This window comes from Phycodurus eques, chromosome 15 (assembly GCF_024500275.1).
Source record: "Phycodurus eques isolate BA_2022a chromosome 15, UOR_Pequ_1.1, whole genome shotgun sequence".
In the NCBI taxonomy this organism is placed as follows: domain Eukaryota; kingdom Metazoa; phylum Chordata; class Actinopteri; order Syngnathiformes; family Syngnathidae; genus Phycodurus; species Phycodurus eques.
Genome location: NC_084539.1, coordinates 18,770,551 through 18,794,880, shown reverse-complemented (window position 1 = coordinate 18,794,880; position 24,330 = coordinate 18,770,551). Strand labels below are relative to the sequence as shown.

The following is a 24,330-nucleotide window of genomic DNA, read 5'->3' as shown; positions in this document are numbered from 1 at the left end:
ATTACCATCATCATTATTATTATTATTTCCGCGAAGTGACAGCGAGTTAATCTCCTCCCAGTTTGCGGGGAGTTTTCTAGCAACTGTTGCCCGGTGAGGCAGCGCCATAGCCACCGTAGTCGTGGCGACTGTAACCCACCAACAACAAGCTCTCGCTCGCTTCATCATTACCACCTCCACCATCCTCATACTCACCCGCCGCTCCACAAGCAGGTTTGGAAACATCCTTTTTATTTGACCTACTCTCCCATTTCTTGGTTTACTTAACATTGTAATGTTTCTTCTTATTTCTTTAAGACGTAAACGCGGTGCTTGGGAGTTTTTTTTTTTTTTCTTTTTTTTTTTTCCGTCAGGCGGAAGGTCGCTCGGCTGGTAGCAGTTTTTGCTAGTAGCGAGGGTGCTTCTTTGTAACGTGTTAGCCTTCCGTGCTAACGCCGCCTCGGCTGTTGTTGTTGTTGTTTTTTTTTTTTTTTTTTTTTAATATATATATGTGTATATATATATATATATATATATATATCTATCGCTCACCCACAGCGTGGAAACCGTGTCTCGGAACCTACCGCCGGCCTCCCCCACGCGACGCGAATCCGCTTTGAGGCCACGTTTTTTGGGGGGCAGAAATGTTGAAATAAAAGTCGCGAGTCAGGTGCTAGCTCCGGGCTAGCGTCCGCACCTCCCCTCCACTTCTCCCTCCCTGATGCTAGCTGGTCAGCTGGAGCAGGTGTCTCGATTACCACCACCACCACCACCCACTCCCAACCCGACTCACAATGTCTGTATCGAAACCCCCCCACATCAAATATGACAACCATGCTGGAGCGAAGTGATTTTTTAAAATATTTTCTTAACTCTGCGTTCTCCGTGTCTTTGATAATAGCTATAAGCCATTACTTTCCCTTTTGTCTTAAGGGTGGGTGGGAACAGTGAGATAGCAGCGGCGCTAGCTCCTCCACCTGCTTGCCTCTCTTTGTGGTTTCGGACGCTGATACGCTGGCTGATAACGCGGAGCTAAGTTACTCACGAAGGTTACACCTGTCTGTCAAATTTCGGTGTGTCTTCCTCGTGGAGGTCCCACGCAAAGAATTCAATTAGACTTGAGGGGTGACCGAACATCGATATCGACACAGCATCGATACGCCAGAATCAGATCACTATCTTGCGCAAACCAGGTTTTTCCCTTTCATCTTAATGTGGACAGATTGGACAGATTTCACCATATTTTGTAAAATGGTCAAACCTTGACTTTTCTTGTCAGACGCTTGGTTGTATCATGATAGCCTTGTCTGATTTGATACAGTATGGTGTTGATACATAAGCATCAAATGTCAATATTCTTACATGCTGATGGAAGCCAAGTATGAGCTCTTTATATAGTTGTTTTTTTGTACTCAGATACTTGACTCTATCTTGATATTGTTCTTAAAATAGATGATAATATTGATGTGCCTTCTTGGTAGAGGACCAGGGTCAATTTGAAACCATTCTCTTAGACTTGCAAAGGCGATAAAATATCAATATAACCATATAGTTTGTCGATACACCAGCATCTAATGTTGATATTGATACGTTCTGGTAAAACCCCAGTTTTTTCCTTTCCTCTGTGTGTCATTCGGACAGTTTTAACCATATTTTGATTGTAAAGTTGTGATTTTTGTTCTCAGATCATAATATCATTCTATATTATGATACAGTGTCAATATTCTAACATCCAGTATTTTTATTGTTACTGTCTGATGCAAGCCAAGTCTGTGAATCTCTCTATTTTTGTACTCGGATACTTGGCTGTGTCGTGATGTCAATATTAAAATGCCTGATAATGTCAATGTGGCTTCTAAGTGGAGGACGTATCGCTTTGATACAGTGTTGATAGTTTTACAGTCTGATGAAAAACAGGTATTGTCCTTGTCCTGAGTGTCAATTTGACAGCTTTGACCTTTTTAAAAATATTTTTATTATTGTTGTTTTCAGACACTTAGCTGCCTCTATCATGGTATTTATGTTTGTTTAAAAATGACAGCAAATTACTAGAAATGCAAAGTTAAGAAAATAAACCTCTGCAAGGAATCTTAAATTTTTGTGTTTTTTTAGGAAGACTACAAAAAGCAACAGCTGTCCTATTAATGTCAATGGGGCTACTTAGTGAAGGACTATGAAAATTTTTTAACTGTTGAGTTAGATTTAGGGGTGACAAAATACATATTGCCCTGTATCCTATCGATGCAGTGTTAAATGTTATTGTCCTGCGTAAACCACATTTTTCCTGACTCCCTAATGTCAATTAGATGGCTTTTACCATATTTTTATGGTACAGTTGTGATTCTTATTTTGCTGTCAGATACTTGGCTGTATTGTGATATCATCATTGTCAAAAGAACCTGATGATATCGTACTTACTCAATATTGTAAATGTTTGGTGCAAACCAAGTTTTTCCTTGCTCCTGAATACCAATCGGTACGGAGCCCCACACATGACATGAGGGTGAAAAAAACTATTTCGTGTGCACGAACTACTACGTCGTGCGCATGAACAACTACTTTGTGTGCACAAACTACTATAATTAACTGTTTCGTGCGCACGAACTACCACTTTGAGCGCATGAAATAGTTATTCTATACGTACGAAGTAGTTGTTTGTGCTCACGAAATAGTTACAGGGTGTGCACTAAGTCCATACCGGACAGGAGGGTAGGGAAATCAAGCGCACCCTCTTTCGAAGTTGAAAGTTGCGGCAGAGTTGCAGTTCCGACAACACACACAGAGTACTCTACTACTTGCTGTAACAAAGCAGCAAACATATACCCAATCAAATAACAGCCTAAATGTAGAATAATAAGATATTGACTAGAACACGATAACAAAATAAACTTACCCTGAAGCCATTGCATGTGTCTCGCAGTTTCGGCTGGGTCGTTTGTGACGAGTCCGTAAAAGTGCGCTCGATTTGGTTACCCTCCAATCCAGTACGGAGCCACGGTTTCTTCGTGCACGCGCAGTAACTACTTCGCGCGCACGAACAATTACTTCGTGCGTACGCTGTAGCTATTTTGTGTGCATGAAGAAGTAGTTTGTGCGCACAAAGTAGTAGTTTGTGTGCGCACGAACTAGTATATTTTTTTTTTACGTCATGTCTGGGGCTCTGTAAATTGGAGTGCCTTTACCATATTCTTATGGTAAAATTAATTGTAATTTTTGCTGTCAGATGCTTGTTTCAGATCATCGTTAAAATACAGTGGTAACTTGAGATTCGAGTTTAATTTGTTCCTTAACTTTTTCTTCCTTTTCCTCATTGAAATGAATGTTAATGCCATTAATCAGTTCCAGCTCTATGAAATTATCCTTTATAAAAACAAGTAATGACAGAATTAAATAGAATGGGGAAAATAATTTAACAGTTTTTGTCACACTTTGTTATTCAATTCAATGCACATTGTGCTACTCATTCTGGTGTGCCTGCCTCGGCCACCTGGGGGCAGTATAAAGGCCAAGTCATACTTTCCTGGCTGGATGTAGCAGCCAATTATATTGCTGCAGTGCTTGTCCTGCCTAGAACTCAAGTGGGGTTCAAAATAGTCTATCTTCAAAGAGCATAAAGAATACACTATATGACTGTGACAACTCTTATTTTTGCTATTCAAAATAATGTTTTTTTTTTTCTTTAAGGAGCAGTTTTGCTAATTAATAACTTAATTCGAGGAGCAACTTTCTAATTTCAAGGAGCAATTTTTTTGCAGGTTAATCCCACAGGGCCCTGAAGCGATGGTTTTATTAAACAATAAGAATATGACAATATAATGGTGGAGTTGAATGTAGTAGTGCAGCTATCCAATATTTTAGTATTCGAGTATCCCACTGAAAATTCTATCGGCTAATCGAGTAGTCGGATAAACTATGTTTTTGTTTGGTTAAAGTGCAATAATGAATACAAAAGAGAAAATAACACAAATTGGTTTCCCTTTTATTGTAATCAAATGTTTCTATTTCTTAAATTCGCATTGCACCAAACTGTATTTTCTTGTCTAAAAACAATTTCAATGTGGCAATTTCAAACACAAATATAAATCAATTTCAATTTAGATTGGGGATGGAACAATTTACAAAATCCACGGTTCGGTTCTTGTCTGTTTTGTGGTCACGTTTTTCTGTTCAGTTAGGTACACAGTGACACTTGGGAAAATCAATTATGTCTTGTATAGTTAGGTTAATAAAAGTAAAAGCATGTTCATGGCATTAATATTAATAATTATTGTTGTTACTCTATTTCAAATCATTTGTAATTATTTTTTTTAATTACCAGAAATATGTATTTTCTGTTGTATCTATGACAATGGCGTGTAGCGAAATGGCAGAACAATTAAATGCTTTTCCATTGAATGGCAAAAGGTACAATAAACCTGTCCACCTGTTGCAATTCATACAACAGAAGAAGTCTTTGCTCCCTGCAAATATTTCAGCTTTGTGTTCAACTAATGGAGCCCGGATTTCACACTGAGGAAGTACATTTGTGACTAAATTGAGACAAGATCATTATTTCAGTATTCATGGATTTTATGCTATTTTTGTTTGGTGATTTGCTGTGAGGTTTTTCTAATGTAAAAATACTTGCCTTGACTCAACAAAGGTCTACTGTTGTTACGTGAAGGAGCTCGGCTTATGCATGAAGTTCACTCTATAAACTTCATCTTTATGTTACTGGCAGCATTGATATAGGCTTCCAGTCAGGTCCATAAATATTGGGACATGAGCAGAACTGTCATCTTTTTGGCTCTAAACGCCACCACAATAGATATGAAATGAGACAAAGAGCATCTGCTTTAACTGCAGCCTTTCAGCTTTAATTTGAAGCGATTTACTTCCAAATCAGGTAAACGATGTAGGAATTACAACAGTTCGTGTTTATGCCTTCCGCTTTTTAAAGGCTAACTGCCAGCATCGCGTATCCTCAAAATTTCCTGCAAGAAATGCAAGTCGTAGCGGCCGCAGGAAAGCCAAAGCAATTAGATCAAAGTAGCACAGTAGTAAATAATACAAACCTATTGATCTGTTGGCATTTGCAACCAAAAATGGGTCGTGCGAAGACACACCCACCCTGCACTCCGCCCCCTTTCCCCTCTTCTCCCTGTTCACTGACACACACACAATTTTGAGGCCTGCTAGTTATCAGCTCATGTTACCACTTACCTGTCGTCTGGCCGGGCAGGAATAGCGCCCTGCCACCTGCCGCCCGGATCCTGTTGCATTTCCAATCACTAAAAGAGGGGGCTGATTAATTCAATTATGCAGACATCCATTTTCATGGCTCGGCAGAATGCGGCTTGTATTCTGTTTTGTTTTCTGCCTCAACTCCAGCAGAGACACATGTTAGGTTGTCGCTGACAGTGGAGACCGTTTTCTGGCCCGAAGCCACATCTGCCAATTTAACCTGACCGGGATCTTATGACCGCATGAGTCAGGATTTAAAAAAAAAAAAAAAAAAAAAAATTCATGTGACATTTCTGTTTCCATGAACCGTTGGCTTAGTTGTACCACTGAGTTATTTTTTTCCCACTGAAATTTCAAAGTGAAAAATTTATTGGGGCCACTTTCAAAAGCTTTTTTTTAAATGTTTTTTAATTTTTTTTAGATTGTTGGCCCAATAGCATACTTTCCTAAGTCGTATTTTTTAAAAAGAAGAAAAAAAAAACATTTTAGAAAATACGTTGGTGTTTTTTATTTACAGTATTTGGTGACAGTAAGTTAAAAATGATTTAGGCAATTTTGCTATTAGGCTAACAATATTTTAAAAATATTATCATATTCAAAGAAAATATTTGTAATAGTTTAAAATAGTTATATGACAGAAACATTTAAAATTTTTTAAAGAGTTTCATATATTAAAACTTTATTGAAAAGTAAAAAATATGTGGAACAAGTTTTAAATATTATAATAGTAACGTCATTAGAAAATACTTTATATTTTATAATTAAAACCGTTTTAATAATACAAGAAAAAAATAGTATTTTAAAAACTTTTCATAAAAAGACAGCTTTATTGAAAAGCAAAAATATATGAAAAAAAGTTCTCAATATAAAAAGTCATGATACAAGAAAATGTTTGCCATATTCTGAATTTTTAAAAATTCTAATATTACTAGGGGGAAAAATACAGCTTTATTGAAAAGCAAAACAATATGTGGGGAAAAGTGTTTAATACAAAAATAAAGTCCCAATGTTACAAGAAGATATTCACATAATAAGAGGAAAAAAATATGACTTGCCATAAATTGAGCAGGCTCTCCTGCCTGTGTGAGTCATAGTCTTTTTTTTTTTTCGACATGGCATTTCTGTTTCCAATAAAAATAAAATGGAACTGTTGTTTTATTTTTGTTCCAACTACGAGTTATATTTTTCCACTGAAATCCTGAAAAGAAATATTTGAGCCACACTGGCATGCAAAAAAAAATAAGATAAAAGAGAGAAAATAGAAAATAAATCAAAATCTGCAATATTATAAGGGGGGAAAATGTAATATTACAAGGGAAAAAGCCACCTTTTCTCATTAAATTAAATAAAAAAAACATAAAATTAACTTTTATTTATGGAAAATTTCTTTTTTTTTAGATCATATTTTAAATTTGTCCGATTTTTTTTTTATTTTTTTTTATTTTTTTTTAAATTTATTTTTATTTTTTTATTCCCCCCTCTTTTCTCCCAGTGTGGCCCTAGTACTCCTCGGTAGCTAATGTGTTTCCTTCTCCTCATTTCACTGCAATGCTGTCACCAGATCCCCGCCTTGCCTTGGTTTGAAGTTGTTCAACTGCTCTAAAAAGTCATGACTCAGCCTAGCTAACTTGCGTAAAAAAAAAAAAAAGTACATGGGTGAGCATTTTCTCAAAGGGGGAACCTCGTGTTTGTCGTCATTGTCACATTAGCGAGAGGACTTGAATTGGACGTGCGGGTGCAGGGCAAAAAAATGTCGCCCTCCTCAGTCTCTTTTGTTCCTGTGTGTCTTTGTAAGGATTGCACTTGCTCGACGGAGCACAGCTTTTAAGTGGGCCACAAGGGAGTGTGCCTGAATGGTGAGGCAGAAGGTGTGTAGAATCTGTGTGTGTGTGTGTGCGTGTGTGTGTGTGCGCGCCTGTGTGTGGAGGGGATAGGGGTGAGGCAACCCGGGAATTTTGTTGTGTGATGCAGAGGTTCTCCTTTTTTTTTTTTTTCATCACTCGATTGGCTAAGAAGTCAGCTTTTCGGTCTCCAAATGGTATAATAAATATTTGAACTGGATGCCTGTTTATTTATGTTTACCACCAGCCTACCAACATCTCCAAAAGTGGTAGTAAAAAGCACGTATCACCCTCCCAAAGGTGTTGGAAATACAGTGGTGCCTTGAGATACCATTGACCCCACGTTTTTCGAGATATGAGCCATTGTTCGGTGTTTTGTTTTTGCTTTGACTTGCGAGCAAAAATTTGAACTCCTCTCTTTACAACAAGCAGCAGTTTTTTGACACAACTTTGCTTGTCATTTTAGCTTAATGCTAACAAACAATGCAAACACCATGGACTGGCTAACGAATAGCATCGGTGGTGTGGTGTAATAACCCTTTAACAATGGATATTTGAAAACAAATGGTGGAGCAGCACGTGCAGACTGGTAATGTAGCAATACTCCAGAAGGAGCAACACAATATCCAATGAATTGGAGCAAAAACATTTCAATTCTTTACATTCTATTTCATTTTCATTACTCTGTGTTTTTACGATGTGTAATATTATACAGTGCTAATTTTCTTATAATAAAGCGCGATACAAAAATGTTTGCTGGGGAAAGATGAAGAGTTTTAACCTAAGTGTGGTCATGGAAAGAATTCAATTCATATGCCAAGGCAGCACTGTAGTTGAGGGTATATGACTCAAGAAAATGAGGGTTTTTTTCTCTGCGTTCCTACACCTCTGTGCAGAGATTGACTCGACTTTGTATTCCAACTTGGAGGTCAGTCGCCCTAACTACTAATGCGAGTGAAAGCTCAAAGAAAGCTCAAAAAGACACCCACAGAAAAAGGCCCGGTGTGCTACAGAGAATAAAGGGAAGAAGCAGGCTGTCCCCGGAGAGAGTGGTAGCTGTAAGGAAACCCGACTTAATTAACCAAGAGAGGTTTGTTCATGGAAACTGTGATGGGGAGGAGCTGCCCCCCTCCCCCGGAGGCGACAGCTATGTCATAGTCTTACGACTAAACACTACTCTATTATTAACTCGCAATCACTAATTCTCACCTAGCTGTTTTCTTACATGTTGCGTCGATTACCGACTTTTTTTATCGTTTAAACGTGTCCACGCGCAGGTCGACAAAGCAATGAGGAGGTCTATTTGGAGTTTGTTACATATTAACTGGCTTTATAGCTGCTGACGTGGAGACAGGACCATGTGGCGCTGATGCATGAGCTGCTCAGTACATTAAGTACCACGCGGCACGGAACAGGTGCCCATCGATTCCGCCAAGATGGTTGAGCATGCTGTGAGGCCTCAGCATGGTTCGACCAGCCAGCACTTTGGTTTGCAAATATTTCTCATCCCTGCGATTGGCTGGCGACCAGTTCAGAGTGTACCCGCCTCTCGCCCGAAGATAGCTGGGATAGGCTCCAGCCCGCCCGCAACCCTAGTGAGGATAAGCGGTACTGAAAATGGATGGATGGATGGATGGATATTTCTCATCCTCTATTCTATTAGTATAGTATTAAGGCCACCTCTAAAAAAAACAAAAAAAACAATTCGTGAACAGAGACTCATTTTTGGTCTTTTCAAAAGGTCACATGCAGAAAAGGCCCAGCCTTTTGGATATCTATCCATTCTCTATAGTAATTGTCCTCATTTGGCTCACGGGAGCTGGAGCCCATCCCAGTTGACCTTTGGGCAAGGGGTGGCGTACACCCTGGCCTGGTCACCAGTCAATCATTGGCACATATAGATGAACAACCATTCACACTTTTTTTTCACGAATAGGACATGTACGTGATTTAATGAGTTACGGTAACATGCATTTTTTTTGGGAACGAGGGATGACATGAGATTCGAACCCGGAACCTCTGACTGTGAGGCAAGACATGTTAACCACTGTCTGATCCAAAACGTTTGGATTTGTTCATTAAAAACACTCATAATACTGGCGTTACACCACACATTGTTTTCTGTGTTCTTAGGCGCCATGCAGACCCCTGAGGCAGGCGCTGACTCCACCTCCACCGTCCCTATTCAGACCACCGTGCCTGTCCAGCCAGCCGGCTCCACCCAGCAGCTGCCTGTCCAGCAACAGGTAATGCCGTCACACGCCGACAGCCGCATTCATTTGCGTCGGGAACTTTCACACGTTTCTTTGGCGATTGCATTCCAGACGCAGACTGTTCAACAGGTCCAGCATGTTTACCCAGCGCAGGTGCAATACGTGGAGGAAAACAGTGGCGTCTACACTAATGGCAACATGTGAGTCAGGCCTCCGCCCCTGCACGCTCATACACATGCACAGGGAGGAATTACGTCTCAACAGCCTGTCGGTTCACCCCTCGAATCTTCTTGTGCTGCCATTCATGTCACGAGCACATGGTGGTGGTGGCGAGAGCGCGCTTGTGGTCCACCTGAACATGACCAGAAGTAGGCTTCCTAGTTTTTTTTAAGTGCTGTGGTATAGGCGGCGTCCCTCTTGGGGGCTGGCGAATTAAGGCAGTGCCGCTAACGAGCCGAGCCGCCAGTGCGTGTTCCAACACCAACATATGCACCTTCTCACATATGGACACATACACACAGCTATTGATCTCTTATAGTCACACACACACACACACACACACACTTTAGTGGTATGCTATGTAGTAAATGTTTTAAATAGCATGATTAAGGACATCGGGGGACAAAGTATGGGCCACTCTATTCTTTAATCCGGCCCATTGAAAATTGCCATTATCATGAGTCCTGTAATATTTGTTGTCCTAAAATTGGTTAATTAAAACATGTAATACTTAGTTGTTCCTTTTTATTTATTGTACCTTAATTTGTCATGAAATAAGGTGAAAATATTAGTAAGCAATTAAAAAAAAAATTACTATATTAAACGGTCATAAATAACACAATTAAAAATAACCACAAACTTTTATTATTTAAAAATCACTCAATACAGATTTCTTCCCAAACAGAAGAAGCTACTCGTACTCTGAACCACAGCTGTACAGCCAGAACAGCGGCGGGAGCTACTTCGACACGCAGGGGGGCTCGTCCCAAGTGTCCACGGTGGTCACCTCCCATGGCATGGCTAATAACGGCGGCGGGGGCAGCGGGGGCATGAGCATGGGCCTGGCGGGGGGTCAGGTAATCGGCAGCAGTTCCGGGGCCTACCTCATGGACAACACTGGCGCCCACCCTGCTGCCCAGACTGCACGGGCCTCCCCAGCAACTGTAAGTGGCCCAACGTGTGCCCCCTATGGCTTATACACTTCTCTTTAAAGTCACTTCCAAAACTTTGAGAGTTGTAGTATATTAATAAGGTTATGTCATTACTACTACTGGTTCTGGAAACAGCAACCCTGACAAGAGGAAACTTGGAAGAAATAGACGAATAATGGTTATGCAATTGGTACATGAGTCTTTGGATTCTTCACCTAGAAATTGTGATAGTCGGAACTGTCGCAATGGAATCTGGAAAGTTCTGTCGTCTGCAAGCATTCTATTATTAACGTGCCAATAGCAAACGTTCCCTTTCAAATGTATTTCCTGTCTTAACTAAGCAAATCTATAACCAAGTGTATCTCAATAAATTAGAATATTTATTTCAGTCGTTCAATTCAAAAACTGAAGCATATTGTATGTATTTGAATTTTAAGAAGGCCAATTCCTACCTAATTTCTATTTTTTTTGTAATGTTCACATTTCTGGTGATAGTGAAGTTGGGGTTTCCGTTAGCTGTAATCTAAAATAGACCCAAAGTTATACAAAAAATAATAATAAAAAAAAAATGAGGAAATATTTTACTCTGTGAAGTTTCACTTTTTGAATTGAACTACTATAATAAATTGAGCATTCCCCCATATTCTAACTTATTGAGTTCCAGCTGGATATATATTTTAGTTCTGCTCTGCTTGGGTCTGCCAGCGCTTGCTCTGTGGTCTTTCCTAGATTCTTAATTTTAGCCACTGGCTACTAACTATTAATTTATTTGTTTGTTTTACCTTCCTGTCTTTTTGTTTTTATTTCCCTCTTCTTACATTTTGTTGTCCTGTGCTTGGTGGTTTTGTCAGATTGAAATGGCGATTGAGACACTCCAAAAATCTGAGGGTTTATCCAGTCAGAGAAGCTCGCTGCTCAACAGCCATGTAAGTTGCAACGCTGTGCCTTCCGCTTGGACCTTGACCTGGGCTTAACTCACTCTCTCTGTTGCTTTCCTGCCTTTCTCAACTCGACACTATCAGTTTGGTTAGCCGCTTGCATCTTTTGCTTACTGGATTTCAGGTTAAATTCATGTTTTTGATCACAGACTGGTGGTTTACTGTCTTTTTTGTGTCTTATTAACCCTCCTCAGTACAGTCGACCTCTGTCTATTAGTGGTTTGCGATTCACAAATTTACCAATTCATGTTTTTTTTTTTTTTTTTCCTGAGGCACCTATCCTCAGCTATGGAAGATGCCACAAGATGGCACCAAAGACCTGGCAAATAGGAAAGTAGTAATTGGTGTCAAGGAAGTATTGTTGAAGTGATATATCTTGACTGAGAGACTAAGATTTTTATGTCGGGGAGGAACTAAATTCAGCCTGGGTTGTTAGTGGAAGTTACGGGGAGTCAATCAAATGATCTGTAAGCCATTTATTTTTAAGGATAATGGAAAATGAGTTTGAAATGACATGATCATAGTTTGTTGTATTGTATGCGTCTGTCCCTCCCTGCAGCTGCAGTGGCTGCTGGACAACTACGAAACAGCAGAGGGCGTGAGTCTACCGCGATCCACCCTCTACAATCACTACCTGCGCCACTGCCAGGAGCAGAAGCTGGACCCTGTAAACGCAGCCTCCTTCGGCAAACTCATCCGCTCCATCTTCATGGGGCTCCGCACAAGACGCCTCGGAACAAGGTCGTCACTCACTGGCACGTCGGGTCTGTCGGCTACTGGTGCTTCTTGTCGTGTGACATTCTGCTTCTGTCTTGCAGGGGGAACTCCAAATATCATTACTATGGTATACGTGTAAAGCCCGACTCCCCACTCAACAGACTTCAGGAGGACATGCAGTACATGGCCCTCAGACAGCAGCCCGTTCAACAGAAACAGAGGTAAAGTAGGATAGGGCTGGAACCGATTAGTCGACTAGTCGACTTTACTACTCCACATAGGTTTCTCTCACTAGCTTCGGCGATTCTGATCGCCGCTAGTTTTAAAATATTCATACCAGCGGTACATTAGGACTGGCGGTGAGGAACAACGGCAGCGGCGCAAAGTAAAACTCCACCTTCATCGCCAAAATGTAATTTATAATAAGCCACAGACAACAACTGTGTGCTGTGCTGTGTTCAACCCTTAATACATGCATACTGATTTTTAACAACCATGAGAAACCCCATACATGACAAGGAAAAACTGTTTTTGTTCTTACTGCTCTTCTAGTGTGTGGTGTACGGGAGACGACCAACACAGCACACCACTCGCATAATCATGTCTGTTGTCGTAACAAGACAGACCTGTGAGAGGCAGCATGGTGCTATAGGGGATTCAAACTGCCAGAAGAAAAAATTGTGAAAGAAGAAATACAAAAAGCTTGGCTAACTGTTAGCTCATCCGGTAACAACAACAACGTTTATACAACACAACACTCAACACAAGCAGTTGCTTCTCTATTTGTGTCCAGCCCCACGCCACATTCACGTCGCTTTCTAATTGGCTATCGTTCCGTTAGGCTCGCCCAAACTCGATGAAGAGCACACAACATAAGGATTTGCCAACGTAAATATTGAACAGGTTTAACATTTACCATTATCAAGCCTGATTGACTTTCGAGCAGATCGGGTAGGAAACGTCACTTTTTACACAGCCCACATCCCAGGATATTTGCTTAGGATGATCTTTTAGAGAGATCTGACAATCGGGCCTTGACTGACTTTGATCAAATTTGGCCAGTGTGTCAGTAACAAGTTCCCCATATATACGCATTCGTTCTTGCCTTCAGTTTATCTCAAAACTGACGTGTATCCCGCCATTTCAGGTTCAAACCGGTGCAGAAGTTTGACACCAGCCCCACAGAGAACTACTCAGGTGGAGGCCCCAACCAGCCGGGGGCAGCAGAGCAGACCGTCATCGCACAGAGTCAGCACCACCAGCAGTTCTTGGGTCAGTCGCCACGTCGAAAATCTAATCAAATCACATAAAGCATTTGAAACTATCCTCTTCTTGGCCGGCCGTTCCGTAGCAACCGATTTAACCATCACTATGGCAACAGATGCGTCGCGGGCACTCCCCAACTTTGCGGAGCTGGACCTCGGGCAGAGCAATCCGGAGAACATCAGCCCGGAGGACATCAAGGCTCTCCAATCACTTTACAGAGAGCACTGTGAGGTACGATGGATTTCTTTCCTTTTTTAATTCTTTTTATTTATTTTAAAATGTGGGGGTTTACTCCTGAAGGAGACAATAGGAATAATGTTGTGTTCCTGTTCTCGTAAGTAAATCATTTATCAAAATATGGGACTGCACTGCTCCATTTAATTCCACTTTTTCAGAAGAATATAACAGCATGTTCTTTTACAATTGAGTTCTTTCTCCATGTCACGTACACTTGCATCAAGTTCCAAGTGTCTTCTAGCTAAAGGCAATAAACACACACAATCAAATGTGGTCACGAGTCACATTGTGAAAAGATTGTGTGTGTTTATTGTAAGAACCTTTTTTTAAATGCCAACTGCTGGCGTTTTAAATTTTCTCACCAAAGTTCTTGGCTCAAGTTTGGAAAAATAGCGATCAGGTCATTCAGTGCATGAAGTTTAATTTGTACGTTTTTAAACCCTGCCCTCATATCCATCAATACCCCATTGAAACATCAACTAAATTAAATGTTTTCTCATTGCTCCTGCCTGGTGCCCTGATTTTTTTTTTTCAGGCCATCCTGGACGTGGTCATCAACCTGCAGTTTAGCCTCATCGAGAAACTTTGGCAAACATTCTGGCGTTATACTCCACCCGACTCTGTAGAGGGCACCACTGTAACAGGAAACAGGTGAGGCCAAGTGGATGGTGTATCTAAGTCTCTCTCTCACTCTCTCTCTCTCTCTCTCTCTGTCTCTCGCTCTCTCGCTCTTAATTTTGCTGAAAATCTGCGGTGTTTGTGTCTAATGTGCAGCAGCGTAAGTGAGATTGAAGCCCGACTCCCACAGTCGCAGCTGCTGGCGCTGTGCAGACACGAAGCTGTGCTCAAGTGGATGAGCACCTGCGACCATCTGATGTACCAGGCCCTTGTGGAAATCCTCATCCCTGATGTCCTGAGACCCATTCCCAGTGAGCCACAACAAGTCACCGAACGCTCACATCAAACCTCTCTGACAATGTCGTCATTAAAATTCTTCTTTGGTTTCCGGTTGACTTTACAGGTGCCTTGACTCAAGCCATTCGCAATTTTGCCAAAAGCCTGGAAAGTTGGCTCAATAATGCCATGAATGCGATACCGCAGAGGATGATGCAGACCAAGGTGCCCCTCCGTTGTCTACCCTTACACCACCTCTGTTACTACTTGATAAAGTTAATTGGAAGAGTACTACTATTGTAACGCCAGACAGTTGTGTAGTTCTTCCTACTAACTTAGTTTTCAGTTTTTACAGTAATCCCAATCCTCTTGCAGAGGGTTGCGTTCCAAAAACTGCCACAAAAAGTGAAAATATGTGACTGTCAATAATTCAAAGAATTATAGTAAAAGCGTTTTTCTACGGCTCAAGCCTGAAATGACCCTCCCACACTGATTTAACACAAACGGCATTCTGTATCGTATCATTATGTGCTTGCTTACCAGTGAAGATGTCAAACTTGAGTGAAGGGGGCGCTGACGATAAATCAGCTGTGCAGTACGACATTTTACAGGACCTGTGGCGCTTTGTGTTACGACGCAACCTCTATCATATGCTTCAATGTATCGCGGTGCAGTAAGAACGTAACTGTAACTACTGCGCAGCAAAGCAAAATAAAGCAAGTCGAGTCATTATTTGGGTTAAGCAAGTAATAAGTCATTCTTTTAAAGTCTTTTAAATTTAAACACATAACTGAGATGAAGATTAGTGTTAAACCAGCTGTTGGTGAGCTAATCTGTGAAGTAGGGCTGAAACAATGAAATCAAATAATTTGATTACAAAAAAGGTTGCAGTAAAATCTCAGGCCAAGAAGTGCACATGGACTCATGTTACTGCAGTTGGTCGCACCATTCTGTGTAGAAATAAACTGTCGCGATGGTGGCGAGCGAGGAGGAAAGCGTCCTTAAAAGAAGAAGAGAATGTACAAAAGTTTCAGATTATATCCACACTTACCAATGAAGACAAAATGTAAAGTGTACTGTACCACAACAGCAGATCGATGATCGCCAACAAAATGGAAGGTTTCATTGCTAGCATAACCCTACCATGGCTAGTTAGAACGTATTGTAATGCCCCAACCGCCGCCGGTGTACTTTCAATCACTTTATTGAACAAATGGTAAACTGATGGCCACAACTCACGCAGACTGCCTAACGGGTTAAGTAAGACCTTTTCACAGTGCACTTGGCAACGCCCAGCACCAAGTGCAGTTTGGAAAAACCTTGAGCCTTTTAACAGCCATCCGACTCTACACTCATTCGCTGACGTCCACATCACTCACCAAACCAGGCCCTGCCTTATAAAGCTATACTCTCTCAAATTCAGATACTATGGTAGAACGTGAGAACGGCAACCTCCAGTGGACAATAATAATAGCTGCACATCACACATGCACGTTATTGTTTAATAATGGAAAATACATGGTTTAATGCTTATGACAGATGATAAAGTCTTGAGATGTCATCATTAAGAAACAAAGGAATGGCGCGTGTATAACACTCATGCGGGTCTCTGTATGCTCTCTGTGTTATCAGGTTGCCGCTGTTAGTGCCTTTGCGCAAACACTACGCAGATACACATCTCTGAACCACCTGGCTCAGGCGGCACGCGCCGTGTTACAGAACACGTCGCAGATCAACCAGATGCTGAGCGACCTCAACCGCGTCGACTTTGCCAACGTACAGGTCAGTGTCGTGTCACGCGGCAGTGGCAGTGTTTCCTTCATTACAAACCTCGGGGAATTCACGCACATGTCCGTGTGAACAGGAGCAAGCGTCGTGGGTGTGCCAGTGTGAGGAGGGCGTGGTTCAGCACTTGGAGCAGGACTTCAAGGCTACCCTACAGCAGCAAAGCTCTCTGGAGCAGTGGGCGGCTTGGCTCGACAACGTGGTCACGCAAGTTCTGAAGCCCTACGAGCAGCGGCCCACCTTTCCCAAGGCGGCTCGGCAGTTCCTACTCAAGTGGTCCTTCTACAGGTGGGCACATGTACAGACAAGACAACTGCAGCCAGTCAGCCCGAGAAGGAAATTGCTTACTTTTCGTTTTCTCCTCGTGTCAGTTCCATGGTCATCAGGGACCTGACCCTGCGCAGTGCCGCAAGCTTCGGCTCTTTTCACTTGATACGCCTCCTCTACGACGAGTACATGTTCTACCTGGTGGAGCATCGGGTGGCCCAAGCTACCGGAGAGACGCCCATTGGCGTCATGGGCGAGGTATGCTGTTAGACTTGAAGAATACATGTTTCAAGTGAACAATTCCACAGTGGCACAATCGGGAGATGTGTCATGGCAGCTGAAAGATTTTTAAAAATGCACAGAAAGCTAATATCTTCAGATAGGAATCAGGCCTCTTCCGGATTTGGATAATAATCCAATATGTCTCAGATATCTAACCAATGCGAGTGCAGAATTAAATCACAGATGGGATATACCCATCAATGCCATCATCGAAATGCGGTGACACAAATGAACACTTAAAAAAACACCTGCTGCAAAACTAAGCTACAGAAAAACAGACAATTAAATATTATCTAAATATACTATCTTACAGTTGGTGTATAGAGCATTAAATATGGTCTAAATATGATACAATTGCCATTAAATAAGCAAAATAATTTCAGACAGCAGCCAGTGGAGTCATGTGGAGGTTAGCCTCATTTAAATCAGCCACCAACTAAACGCTTTGTTTAATATTTGTATAGATTTGTGTTTTGTTGTTTACTTCCGTGTTGTCACTACTTATGGAGTTATGTTCATGCAATCTGAGCGTTTTCACATACGGGTTGTTTCATGCGTTTGGTGAATATCAACATATTCATATTGTCAGTCACCCAAACTCAGCCTAATTTAATTAGAGAAGGCTAAAAATGATTTTGTTTTCCATTTTCAGTTTGACAGCCTGAACAGCCTGTCGCTTACAAACATCGATAAAGGTACGTGGTTGCTGCATCTTTAAATGTCTTGAGTCCTGCCTATTTACCAGAGGTAATTATGTGCAAGTCTTAACCTGAGCCCCAAATTACTGTGGGGGTGCTGGGGGGGATCAATCAAGTCGACTGGAGTCATATAATCTTGCTCAGTCACAACATTTATCAGCCTCTTTGCACTCAGTATCTGTGTTTGAGCTAGTTAGCCATACTAACGCATTACTTATCTTCGCAAACACATAACCAACCCGAAGTTGAGTTAATGTTTGACCTTTAGCTTTCGGTTAGCTATACTGTGAAGTTGATGTCGCTTTCCTGTCTTTGTAGGTTTCAGAGTGATGGATGAGGTTAGACGTCGGAGTTGTTGTGTCTTAACTTTGAGTTGCAAACCTTGCATTTTGCCATTGTCTTTTACCCAATTTTATCAAAAACATAATCCTAGAATCCAAATGCAATGATCTTTGGAGCTGCCTCCATGATTCTTGCTTCATGAGGTGGCATCATAGCATACTGGTGGGTTGCCAGGTTTGCACGTGACTTTAATTTCAAAAACAAATTGGACACTATGTTGGAGATGCACGTCTGGCAATAGTTGTCCCAAGCCGATCACGTGATAAGAGTACGGGTCTAATTACCTAATTTTCAGCGAATCAATATTGACTGGGAAAAAAAAAAATATCTTTTTTTTTTAATTTTTTTTATTTTTTTTAACACAGATTTGGCTTGATGCAGCTGTCTGAGTGTCTGCTCTGCACCCACAGTGCTCTGTTTTGGGCGGAAAAAAAACAACAACAAAAGCTTTGGCCCCTTCTGCAGCTTAAGTAAAAAGAGGCACTGAGTGAGATGTGGAAACATTTTGCTTACGCAGCCAACACCAGGTCAAGCTGAAAGATAGGACAATTTAAGTCTGAAGAGCCGCACGGTACGGCAAACGTATCCTTAATGCATTGCCGAGGTATCGAACTCGGCCAATACTTGAATGACTCAACTCAGAATCAGGTGCAAACAAATGTGATCACATCCCTACTGGTTAAGTCAAGTACTTCAAGTCTTTAATTGGCGACTTTGTCCGAGGCGAGTTAAATCGTGTGACTAGAGTCACACACGTCTGCTAGTCTCGATTGTCGTTGCTTGCTTTGTTTGTAAACTGGCAGGTTTATGGGGGAAAACTAGAAAACATTCCTTCCTCCCCCTTGCCAGATGAAACAAGCGGCATGGACAGCGATTTAGACGAGGAGACCGAGGAATCCGGTGAGCCTGTGGCCAAACGCGAGAAGTCTGAGCACGAGGTGATCCAGGTGATCCAGGTGGGCGCCCTGGAGGACGGATCCCACCCCGTGGTGGGCGTCGTCCAGCCCAGCGTTCTGCACTCGCTGCCGCAGCCCCGCCAGGACCGCGGCGAGCACATGCTGACCCCCCCGGCCGGCGCCCCCGCCATCCGCCGCTGCAGCGCCACGGGCAACACGTACGCCTCCGTTTGACTGTGACGTCCGATCGGTCCCGCTACACCGACGTATCTGTCAGCTGCCATGTTTACGTCTGCGTGTCTGTCTGTCTGCACTCGGGTCCGACACTAGATTGATGCGGTTTTTCCCGTGACTGTTCTGAATGCTGCGTCCTCCCTTAAGTGTTTGCAGAATTTGCCAGAGGAAGAGGACCACGTGAAACACAGGGTCTAAAGAAAATCGACTTTCTACTACTGATGTCTAAGAGCTCAAATGCGGCCCACTGTATATAGATTTACTTCTAATTAGTACAACCCAAAATCTCATGGTGCTATAATTGTGTTCTGTTAAGCTTGTTCTGTTAAACTGGAACAAGTTATCTTGGTGTTTCCCAACCTTAATTGAGCCACGGCATGGACACTACCCATAAAAAGTTAGGAATATTCTGGTGAAATTTCTGGATGAACCTAAAATGCGCTATAACCTTTGCGGGTGAACTTAATTTGACCTTCTCAAAACCTTTGAATGCACACGTTGACCTTTGGTTCAGTACTTTGTGCACAACTGAACTGAGCTGAACAGCAAAATTAACAACAGGTGTTTGACATGACTTCCATGCCTTTCTGTGACTCTTCCAGTATCTCGATTTACAACCTGCTGATGCACTCCCAGCTCAGAGTTCCCCTTGAGGACATCCCGTTTGAAGCCGTGCAATGAAATGAGCGACTGTTGCTCAATTGTGAGGCGTCGTCTCGGTCTCGTCATAATGCGGCCAGCGCGATAAAGAGGACTGTTTAAATGCCAATTTGAATTGAACCAGGAAATGGTTCGGCCATTCATGGATCAATCACCTGTTGTGAATGTTGTGCAAAAAGTATTGGAAAATGGTGTGCGTTCAAAACTTTTTAGAGAAGGTCAAATTAACTTCACCTGTAAAGATTATAGTGTGTTTTAGGTTCATCCTGAAATTACACCCGAAAACCAAATCCTGCAGACCCCCCGCTTATTCGTGGTTCAGCATTCACAATTTCACCTATTGGTGGATTTTTATTTATTTATTTATTTATTTGTACCTACATCCCATTATTTGTGGAAACTCCCACTTATTTGTGGGTGGCTTTTTTTGCGCCCGATCCCCTACTTGTTTGCGGAAAACCCTGCTTATCTGCGCTTTTTTACCCAATCCCTCACTTATTTTAGTTTTTTGGGGAAGGAAAAAAAAGCATGGCAGCTTCTGATTTTTGCTAATTGTGAATAGTGGGAGTCCACTGTATCCTTAACGTTTTTAGTGAGTACAGTGGACCCTCATATTCCCTTTTCAGCATTCGCAAATTTACCTGTCATTGTTTTTTTGGGGGGAAACTATCCCCCTTTTTTCACAGAAACCCCCACTGAGTCACGTTTTTTTTTTTAACCGATCCCCCAATTAATTTTTTTATTTTTTTTACCCCATCGCCTGCTTATTCACGTTTTTTGTTAGTTTTGTTTTTCAGTTTTTGTTTTGTTTGTTTGTCCCAACCCCTCCCCCCATGCAATTATGAATGTCAATTATTGGCAGATTTCCACTATTGGGGTCCCTATCCTCTGTAAACTGCAGGGGTCAACTGTAGTGTTGTGACACAAGTTAATTACGTACCTTCTGCCATCTTTCAGACAAGCATTCAATTGTTCTGTCTGTCACTATATGTCACTGGCAGAAATATATGAAGAAACATACATTATTTTTTGTAAATAATTGTTTCGGACCAATTCATTGAAATTTGATCATTTCCCTCGGCACGTTGAGTTTGGGAATGACCGAGTTATCTCAACTGACTATTTTGTATTGAGGATTGTATGTAGCCGTACGTGCGGAGTTTGACCAGCGGTAGCCTTGGTACCACAAGCTGCATTGTAAAGCTTTTTCGCCGCCAGTGACTGACCCCTCCCCTCTCTTTCCCCTTGAGGATTATGTGCGCTGCTGCTACTCTTGTAAATAGAATCGATACCGTTAGGACGACCTGGCTGTACAAACCCCCGCATCCTCGCCGCTAGCCTATTATGCACTGGGAACGTAACGTTTGCCTTTGTCCACGAAATCATGAAATCAGCCTACTGGACACACACGCACCCACCCCCACCCCCCCACCCCCTACCCTCCTTCCTGTTTTTTGCAGTTTTCTGTCTCAATCAAATTTCTTGCGAAGGACCAAAAAAAAATATGGGAAAAAAAAATGTCAAAAAAGAAGAGATGGCCGAGTGCGAGCCAATAGCTGTTGTGCCATGTTACAGAGCAGAAGGAATGTCAGGGATTTAATGTACCTCGGCTTTTATCACAGTGCCTTATCCTTACGTGCAGCTCTTCTCAGAGTCCGCACAACCCGAGCCGCCACCCCGCTTTTTTATTCTGTTGGCATGCTTGCTTTGGTTTGTTGTTCGGCTGCTTCCCCTCCACAGAGAAGGCTTTCTGGTGACTTGAGCTCGGATTTGGGCTGTTTGGACCGAGGGGACGCGGCCGCAGACGCGCCCTGTTGCTTTGGTCCAGATTAGCACCGCTAAGCTTTTTGAATTCTCTCAATCACATCACCGCCTTTCGCTCCTGTTCCGGCTCCTTCCTCCCCTCTGCTGTCTCCTGCGGCACTATACCTGCTTTAGCCACCCCTGTTCCTGCGGTCTCCTGCGGTACCACATCTCCTTTTTTTGCCACCCTAGTCCAGTTCCTGATGCGGTACCGCATTGGTTTTATCCAGCCTTTACCCTTCTCCTCCATGTCCCGCGGTACCGGAGTACGGCAACGTCTTTTCCCAACCCATACTTGTGGCATCTCCCCAACTCAGTCCCCTGCTCCTACTCCTGTCCTTAATTTCTGCTCTCATCCACTTCTGCGTTTCCTTTTGCCTCCCCTGCTCTCACTCCTCCCACCTTCTGCTCACTCCTACCCCCTTACTTCCTGTACTATACATGAATTTGCGTTCACCATCCACTCACAACTACTCCTGCCCCAAGTCTTGTCGAGGCCTTCGTTCCAGCCTTTGCCATTTCAAGAGAAGTGTGTGTAAGAACAGGAACGTGTGACTCTTCTCTGCTCTTTTTTTTTTTTTTTAAACGTGTGTTGTTGGAACACATCCATCAGTCACCCTACCTCAAGCCAGTGGTGCCAGCCCCCTAACCCGTAACCCTCCCAACACCTGCAGCACAGTCTGTCCAAACCTTATCGCAAACGCACAAAAACACACAAAAGCGTTGCCACGGTACTGCACAGAGAAAAACCTGCTTTTTGCTTTTCTCGCACCGCTGATACATTTTTATCCCCCGTTTTTACACCCATCAAACACCCCCGAAGCCCACGCCTCTTTGGTCATCTTTGTACAGTATGGACCAAAAGTAGATATTTTCTGATATTCAAAGAAATATATGAATAATATAGACACACATATATATATATATCTATATATATATATATATGTATAGTATATATACAATGCTTCTACACTACATTGACGTGTGGCTTTCTGATTGTGGCTGTTCCCAAGGTAGCTGTGTGAAGTAGACTTAAAAGGGAAAAAGGCACGTGGACTGTACCATCTATACTTGAACTGTTAAAAGCCTTTGTGGACACTACTGAGATTAATCCTCCTTTATAGGAAACCCCTTTTATTTTGGTCTGGACCACTTATCTGTATTAATGTTTATTTATTGATATTTATTGTGTTTGGCTTGGTACCACACAGTCCATGGTATAGTTAAGGAATGATAATTCCACAAAATTGCAAAACTACTGTAACACAAAGACCCGATGTAACGACTTTTGTTGACTTGTTTAGTTGGAAACTGCTGTAATTGGTGGAAGGGTTTCAAAAAATGAATCAGATAGGACTGCACTGGAGGTTTGCCTTAGTCAAAAGTTTTTAGGGGGTACTTTCAGTGGTTTCAATGTAAATCTGAACTCCCGCTTGTATAAATCCACAACACGTCGATGATGAACTTGTATTTGTGCCTAACGAGGGGGGGGGAGGGGGGGGGGGGCTTTGCTCTCTTCAAATCGTATGGATGTGTTTTGGGATCATAAGTGCTTTCTGGTCTGTGCTGCTCGAAACTTTTTTTGTTTTATTTGTTTTTAATACACTTTAGTGCCAGACGGTGATTTTTATTTCAGCATCTGTCGGAGTGACGCTAATGCTGCCAACACAACTCGCTTTTTTTTTTTGTGTGTTACCACTAAAAATGTTTCTGTAAGAGCTGAGGATTCTCAAGCAGAAAACGCATTAAAAAAAAAAAAAAACTGACAACAGGCAGCTTCACTTAACCCTCAGCAAGACTCCAGTGCCTTTAACTCGGCCCCACCCTAAGCCTGACAGATGGACGCCATCGAGACATTTTGTTGAGACGACGTGGGGCTGAGGCAGCATGGGATTATTATTTATTATTAGTTCATGGGTGCGGTAGATGATGCTTCTTTTTAATTAATTGTACAGAACTATCAACAGAAGTCACTGTTAGTAAACTTTTGTTGTTATTGTTGGTTTACTTATTCCTCATGATGGTGAGGGGTTTTTTTTTTGGGGGGGGGGGGGTGCTGTGATTTGTATTTGGATGTTTTCAAGTGCCATCGGACCGTCTTAGTGAGTTCATCTGTAGCACGCTGAAATGCAAGCACAAGCATTTTGGCAGGAGGCGTTTTCAGTTTTTTCTCAATTCAGCCAAAATTGAAAAGAAAAATGTAAATATCCCCAAGTGAAGGTATATTTATTTGTCCTGATTATTAGAATTTTGGGGGGGAGGCTACAGTGTGTCCCCACCCTTCTTCTTTTGATGTATAATATCTAATATGTCCACACAATTTCCATGTGTTTCTTTCTGTGTTGTTGGTTTTTCCTCATATATCTTTTCAACTTGGAGAGCGTGTATGGTGATTTGTATTGTATTTTGCATAAAAACAAGGACGACCGGGGGACTTTTATATTTATAAAGACATTGATTTAGTGTGTCGTATTGCAGAAGATAGAAACCTAAAAAGACACATGTAGTTAGTTTTTTCTGAATATTTCAGATCTCAGCTCAGGCTAGCTTCTTAGTGTTCCCCCTGACCCCCAACTACAATTTTGTGACTTTGTCTTGGCGGTAATAAACGTTTTCTTGTCCAACCCGTGTCTCCTGTGCGTACAAACTGCACCTTAACGGAATGCTGTTAGCACATGAAATTTTATTCAACCATATTCACACATATTAACACTAATATCGTTCAAATTCATACTTATGAGCTGGCAGTATCGTTATTCCCCCCCCCCAGAGTGGATCACTGATATAGCAAAAAAGTAGAGTAGAAAACTGCAGCAGCTGTCGGTTCTGGATACCAAAATGTTTTAAGTGCTGAGGAAAAAAAATCATAAAGCAATAAATATCTATTTCAGTGACACTCGGCAT

General features: G+C 42.0%; 1 protein-coding gene across 4 annotated transcripts; it reads left to right on the top strand.

Annotated features, from left to right (window-relative positions):
- The first annotated feature begins 41 nt into the window (after positions 1-41).
- rfx3 (regulatory factor X, 3 (influences HLA class II expression)) lies at positions 42-24,050 on the top strand. Of its 4 annotated transcripts, none has more exons than XM_061699490.1 (17): positions 42-213; positions 9,177-9,289; positions 9,368-9,456; positions 10,161-10,419; positions 11,259-11,333; positions 11,905-12,086; positions 12,164-12,283; positions 13,210-13,334; positions 13,444-13,559; positions 14,101-14,216; positions 14,340-14,494; positions 14,587-14,684; positions 16,092-16,241; positions 16,324-16,532; positions 16,616-16,769; positions 17,446-17,488; positions 18,683-24,050. In XM_061699490.1, the coding sequence occupies exons 2-17, from the start codon at positions 9,182-9,184 to the stop codon at positions 18,961-18,963; spliced, it is 2,280 nt and encodes a 759-aa protein (XP_061555474.1). In that variant the 5' UTR covers positions 42-213; positions 9,177-9,181; the 3' UTR covers positions 18,964-24,050. The 4 variants fall into 4 exon arrangements, with proteins under 4 accessions (XP_061555474.1, XP_061555473.1, XP_061555472.1 ...); XM_061699489.1 differs by having other exon boundaries at positions 13,414-13,559; XM_061699488.1 differs by having other exon boundaries at positions 9,177-9,456.
- The last annotated feature ends 280 nt before the right edge of the window (positions 24,051-24,330 follow it).